We start from the raw sequence: 6,830 nt of genomic DNA, 5'->3' as shown, positions 1-6,830 counted from the left end.
AAGATCTATCTAAAATTTATTCGGATTCAAATGATACAAATTCAATGTCATCTCTCGAGGTGCAGCTGAACCTGGGACTGGATGCGACTCAAACATTATTATTGACAAGCAACCAGTCCCGGGGTCACACTATAGTCGCATTTGGGCCCATTCGTGTTCCGTTGCAATTTTAAACCGACCCCGGATTTAGATGCTACAAACCTGAAGTTTATGCCGTCCACCACGGACCTGTGCTAGCCGAGCACAGGACCGAGATGCAGTGAAGAGGCTTCGCGCGTCACTTGAGCGTAGTGAGGCGCCAGACGCCGACCACACTGTGATCCGGGCGCACTAATGCGAGCGTCGTCGTAGTTGTAGTTGAGAAACAGGACGCGACGCGACGCTTCGACTCTGCGCCAGTGTGAGTTGAGCTTTAGACGTTCAAAGACTAGAATGTATGTACGTACAAACAATTTACACCGATAAACACCTTTCTCCACGTTTTCGAAGTCAAATTCTTGAAATATTTGTTTTGTATTTTTTTTTACTCAATATAACATAAACTAGTTGAGATACTTTAAAAACTTATATTAGAAGCCTTAATGATTTTTTTAAAATTGTATCTATTACCAAAGATTCAAATAAAAATACCAAGATGGCGCCAAAAGTACCGGCAAAGAAACCTGCGAAGACCATGGAAAAACCAATTGAGAAATTAATATCGAAAAAACCAAAGGACAAGAAAATTAAGAAAAAAAACTATCACAACTTTTCAATTTACCTGTACAAGTTATTAAGGCAAGTTACGCAAGACAAAATGGGTATATCAAGATCGTCGATGTTAATAATGAATAATTTCGTTCACGACATGATGGAGAAGATTGCCAATGAAGCAGGAAGGCTGACGGCCTTTTCCAAAAAACACACACTGACCAGCCGCGAAGTACAGAGCGCAATAAAATTACTAATACCTGGAGAATTAGCGAAACATTCGAATATGGAGTCATTGAAAGCTATTACCATGTACCATAACAGCAGAGAAAAGCAATAAAATTTGACGTAAATATAATTATTATAAGTAAAAAGGTTGATTATTATTTAATATTTTAAAAAACATAGCCCTTTTGAGGGCTTATAATTTGTTTTCATAAGTTAAGTGGAGTTTACGTCGAACAAAGATATTAAAGCGTCTTCAAATTAACAGCGCATAGTATAAACATTCCATGCAATAATCACTTCCATCTTTTTTCGGAAAGAATTCTTTCAACTTAGAATAATAACGCATAGAAACCTAGTCCGCACACGCTAAGTGAGGCAAATTGAAGCGCGCCAAAAGGGCCTACACGAGCGGGCGGGCCTTCAGTGCTCAAGGTCAACTTGCACCGCGAACAGATCAAGAATTTAGCTAAAAATGACGAAATGTGCGGGAAATGCGTGTAAAAATACGTCAGACAAACATAAAATAGATACCAACATCACATTCCACAAGGAAGTAACGCGTTTCAACTTGTATTTTTATATAAATATTCACTAAAACCGAAAATTAACCCACTACTAAAACTAGCCTACATAAATTTGATTTTTGCCTCACTTGTGACAGTTCGTTTGATATGAAACTATCATTCTATGTGTTATTATTCTAAGTCTTTCAATGAATTCTACTTCTACCAAATTTTCATTACGTCACATTTTCTTTCCGTGACAATTCTTACGTCTAATAATTGTAACTTTTTCATTGAAAAAAAACCGGCCCTTAAAAGTTGGCCGGCTTTTTTCAATTTCCACGGAATTCCTCATTAGATTCTGACTTCTTGGTGACAATGGGACTCTGTTACGGACTCCTTTGTACATTTTGGTTTTTTTTTCTGGTTGTTACATTGACGGTGATTTGTTGATTACACGTATTGTGTCTAGAGAAAAGTTAGCATATATTTGCAGAAAATAATTTGTAATTTTTGATAGCCGAAACAAAACCCGGAACGGAATCCCTTTGAAACAAAAAAAAATATTTTCAATATCAGTGCACAATTGATGGAGAAATTGGTGAATACACGGACATGTCTATAAAATACGAGGATTTCTTTCGATTTTCATGGGGTCCGCTCATCAAATTCTGACTTGGTGACAATGGGACCACATGAGAGTGCACCTTTTCAAATAAAAAAAGAATTTTCAAAATCGGTCCACAATTGACAGGGATATCTGAAAATCTCCTTTATTTTTAAAGTCGTTTAAAAAAATCAGCACACATTTGCAAAGCAATTTAATGACGCGTGGAAACTACAGCACAAGCCTCCCATTGTGAGAGATCTGTGCCCAGCGGTGGAACTATATATAGGCTAATTATTATTGTAACGAATGAACCTGTGCCGTTGGTGATTGCTTTAAAATGTGTGCCATTTATAGACAATCTAAATAATTAGCCAATAATCTTTAATTTTTTTACTTAATACAACATCAACTAGTTGAGATAATTGAAAATCCTATAACGGTAGCGTCTTTAAAACTTGTAACAAAATATTCAAACAGAAAAATCTAAAAATGGCGCCGAAAGTACCTTCAAAGAAACCTGTGAAAACAGTGGAGAAACCAATTGAAAAAATAATAGCGAAGAAATCTAAAGACAAGAAGAAGAAAAAAAACTATCACAACTTTTCAATTTACATATACAAAATATTAAAGCAGACATCGGAAAACAAAATGGGTATATCAAGATCTTCGATGATGATTATGAATAATTTCGTTTATGATATGATGGAGAAGATTGCCAATGAAGCGGGGAGGTTGGCCGCCTTCTCCAAGAAACACACGCTCACCAGCCGAGAAGTACAAACAGCAATAAAATTACTCATACCGGGAGAATTAGCCAAACACGCGAACATAGAGGCTTTGAAAGCTATTACTATGTACCATAACAGCAGAGACAAACAATAAGTACTAACTTCAAAATAATTATTGTAAATAAAAAGATTGATTACCATATTATTATATTGTTAAAACATAGCCCTTTTCAGGGCTCATAATATGTTTCCTTAAGTTGACTAGAGTTTACGTCGTATATAGGGGTGCGGTTCATTCGATATAACGTATTATGACATATTGAGCGCCCGATAGTGACTGACGTAGAGGTGAGTAAATAACGCTACGATGAAAAAATCAGAGTGATCAGCAGTCAAATAGTACCGCTGTGAATTTATGAAGGAACGACGTTTCTAAAATCACATAGGTTTGTAGGTAAAATCACATAGTTTTTTATAGTCACATAACTCCTCATCGAGTATATAACCAGAAATATTTAGAAACTATTCTGCCAAATGATTACCGCGCTCAGATTAAGCGAATTCGAAACAATTGACGGGTGTTGTCAATTGTTTCACTTTAAATCTACCAGTTTAACTTGAGCTTTGCTATAATGGACAAAAATTAAAAAAATATGTGATGCCGTTTGTTTTCAAATTAGATGTTTTCCTAGAGATATTATCTTTATTACAATAAATACAGAATATTTTTGGAATATACGGAGACGTACACATAGGTCAGTTGTTGGCGCTGTACTGTTTCAGTTTTCTAATTTGTGATTTCAGCGCAAACGGGAGTTGTCATTCGAAAGTGATATAAGGCCCATTTGCGTGATGAGTTGCCAGGGATGGATCGCCCTCATTTCGTTTCTATTTCTGGTTATATACTCGATGGGTGTCCTCATCCAATTTCGTGATAAAACATAATTCTGTAATAAAATACATTTCTTAGGTGGAGGAAACGGTCGCGCACATCCTTTTACAGTACTACGGCGTGGCCAACTACAAGGCGAAGTACCTTAGACGAAGTCTTCAGCAAACTCAAGAGGCTGCTGACATTCCTGGAGGAGCTTGGGTGGCACGAGTAAGGACCCAACCACCACTCGCAAAATAAGCGCCTGGATGTCTAATTGCTGACACCAGACCGTCACACCATACTATAGGTACCATTCCCCTGAGAAGAATGAGCAAGAAGCTCTTGGGGATCTTCTTTGTAAATATATATTTGTATTAAAATTTTTATTGAATCGATATTCAATTATTTTTTATATGAAATTACTCCACTAGTTTGTTATATTTATTAATACAAAGATCGAACACATAGAATCACCGACGTCTTCTAGCAAACCGTGTCAGGCGCTATGCCAACTAAGATACCGAACGAACCAGCTGACCTCACGAATTTTTGTTTGTATTTGGTGTTTTCAACAACTTTTTAGCCGTAGCGCCATCTATGAGAAATCCTAAGCATTTCGTCACCCAGTTAGATACCTTTACAGCTACCAACCCGGGCTAGATATTTTTGATGTCGCTATTCATTGTATTTAAATTTTTATTTAATTGATACTCAATTATTTTTAATGTGAAATTAATATTATAATTGTACATCGAGTTAAATAAGAGACGAAATGTCATTTAATTTCTTTGAAAACTATTCTGCCATATCATTACAGTGAGAATTGCGCTCCGAATTCGAAACCCGAATTGACGGGTGTCATCAATTATTTCACTTCAAATCGACCAATTAACTTGAGCTTTGCTATGATGGACGAAAAATTACATATTTAATTACCGATGAAATTTGATTCCGTTTGTTTTGTAATTAGATGTTTTTTCTGTTTTTCCCCACACCACCGAATGGAACACCACGCTATTATTACAGATATTATCTTTATTACAATAAATAGAGAATATTTTTGGAATATACGGAGACGTACTCACAGGTCAGTTGTTGGCGCTGTACTAGTTGCTATAGCTTTCTAATTTGTAATTTCAGTGCAAACGCGAGTTGATATTTATAAGTGATGTATCACTTATGAGTTACCAGAAATGTATGGCCCTTATTTCGTCTCTATTTCTGGTTATAAACTCGATGTAACAACAGAAAAAATTATGTCGATCCGGCAGGATTCTAATTCGATCGATTCGATGGGCTTAGTTGTATAGCGTCTGACACGGTATGCTAGAAGACGTTGGTTCGAATCCGGCCGGATCGAAAGAATTTTTTCCGGGTGTTCGATCTTTGTACTAATAATTATACATTTGTATCTGCACATTCATCTTTAACAATATTTATTTCAAACATCTTAAATCCAGACTCCGAAACCTAATCCTTTAGAACTCGTACTTCGTATAAGGTAGAAGTTGTTTTAATATTTATAACCTACTTAAAAAAAAAAGGAGAGCGTTCTCAATTCTATTGTTTTTTTTGCATGTATGTTATGCGATAACGCGATTTGTGAACCAATTTTGATGATTCTTTTTTGGTTGGAAAGCGGGTATTTCAGTGTTGATCCCATTTAAATTTGAAGAAAACATATCAACTCTAAGGGTGACAAACTAGGGGATGAATCCAGTTTCGCCCACGATTCCACGAACTTTTGAGGTCAGGATTTTTATAAAAAAGTTTATTAAACAGAAACTATGTTCGCTAACAAGTGTAATTGCTAAATTATTCACTTAGGCGCTTTAACTATTCTGAAAACTAAATGATATTCTATAAGATAAAATACCATTTAGTTGTAATTTAAAAGATTATATAATAATACTTAAAACAATAATTCATTATGCTAGCTTAGCGTTTTATATAATATCTGTTATACTGAAGGTAAATAACATGTGAACTGACTCAAACCCAAACAATGTTATTCCAATGATCATGATCACGCAAACCCTTAACATCGCATTCAAATTTAGCAAGGTATCTACTCAGAAAAATAGTTTTAGTTGTTTTTGTGACAGTCAGGTTGGCTTGTCGCCTTTGGCATCTGGCAAGGAGTGTACATTCAAGAATTGCTACCAATTTGCTACTTTGGTACCTTTTCTAAATAATTGCTACCTTTGATATATTCTGAAAAATTAAAAAAAATAATTGACCAGCGATTCTGATAACAGGCTGGTTAGTCGCCACTTTGTTCACCATGAAGGGAGCAGATTTTCCAGAAGTATGTATTACCAATAATTGCCACCTATTTGCTACTTTCACGAATTAAAGGTGTACGCTTCTTATGTACATAGTTAAAAAAATATAACAGATTGAAAATTTTACGAAGAAGTGCCTGATTAAATTAAAAAAGCAAATTTTTTTTAGTGTTTTATTGCTATAATATAAAGGGCAGGCACTTGGTGTCGCTGGTGCCATCGACACACACATATACAACATATTATACCCAAACTCAAGAGATAAATAAATGTGGGCCATACAAATATTTCTTCCGACCCGGGAATCGAACCCGGAACCTCTGCGTGGTAGTCCAGCATGGTAACCATTCGGCCACAGAGGCAATTAAACTTCATGTCGCTGTTGCGTCGCGCATGTCACGCTCTGTCGTACTAGCCTACAGGTGCAATCACTATCGTGGCGCCCTCTAGTGGGCACGCGATCAAAATGGACTACTTACAATATTTGCAATATTGTGCGTGAACAGGAACCTTCTAATTTCAGGTTCTGATGCCAGTACAATCAGTGTACAGGGTGGTCACAGACTATTGTCACTGACTTCATACGGTTCTCAAGAGGTTAATGCCTCGAGTGGGCCGCCCCGGGTGCACGTACACTCCCTACTTTCCAGATAGGTACCGGAGCTGTAGGAACGCTCAACTTCCCGTTGCGTATTGCACAACCGCTAAGCCACCGCTAAGCCGTTGATTCTAAAATCCACTACCACATCTCTTTTTTCACTATTACTGCATGGACATACAACTTTTTTCGACAGAACTAATGCTAATGTCGATAAGTCTGAGATGGTCTGGATACGCCCTAAACCTCAAAAACATTATTAGACTAAAGTAAGACATAAAATGGAAGCATTCTTTATTTACATGCAATAAACA

General features: G+C 36.5%; 2 protein-coding genes across 2 annotated transcripts in view; one reads left to right on the top strand and one right to left on the bottom strand.

Moving 5' to 3' along the window:
* Positions 1 to 2,520: 2,520 nt before the first annotated feature.
* LOC113232703 (late histone H2B.L4-like) lies at positions 2,521 to 2,981 on the top strand. Its single transcript, XM_026467481.1, has one exon. The coding sequence runs from the start codon at positions 2,521 to 2,523 to the stop codon at positions 2,911 to 2,913; it is 393 nt and encodes a 130-aa protein (XP_026323266.1). The 3' UTR covers positions 2,914 to 2,981.
* Positions 2,982 to 3,796: 815 nt separating this feature from the next.
* LOC113232675 (guanine nucleotide-binding protein G(f) subunit alpha-like) overlaps positions 3,797 to 6,830 on the bottom strand; it is an 18,025-nt gene continuing 14,991 nt past the window's right edge. Inside the window, exon 11 of the mRNA XM_026467443.1 lies at positions 3,797 to 3,910. Within this exon, the coding sequence (XP_026323228.1) occupies positions 3,797 to 3,910 (114 nt within the window). The remainder of the gene's footprint in view (positions 3,911 to 6,830) is intronic.

The sequence above is a fragment of the Hyposmocoma kahamanoa genome, unplaced genomic scaffold, assembly GCF_003589595.1.
Source record: "Hyposmocoma kahamanoa isolate Upper Pololo Valley unplaced genomic scaffold, ASM358959v1 77, whole genome shotgun sequence".
In the NCBI taxonomy this organism is placed as follows: Eukaryota; Metazoa; Arthropoda; class Insecta; order Lepidoptera; family Cosmopterigidae; genus Hyposmocoma; species Hyposmocoma kahamanoa.
The sequence above is the reverse complement of the archived record's forward strand: the minus strand, read 5'-3'. Positions and strand labels throughout refer to the sequence as shown.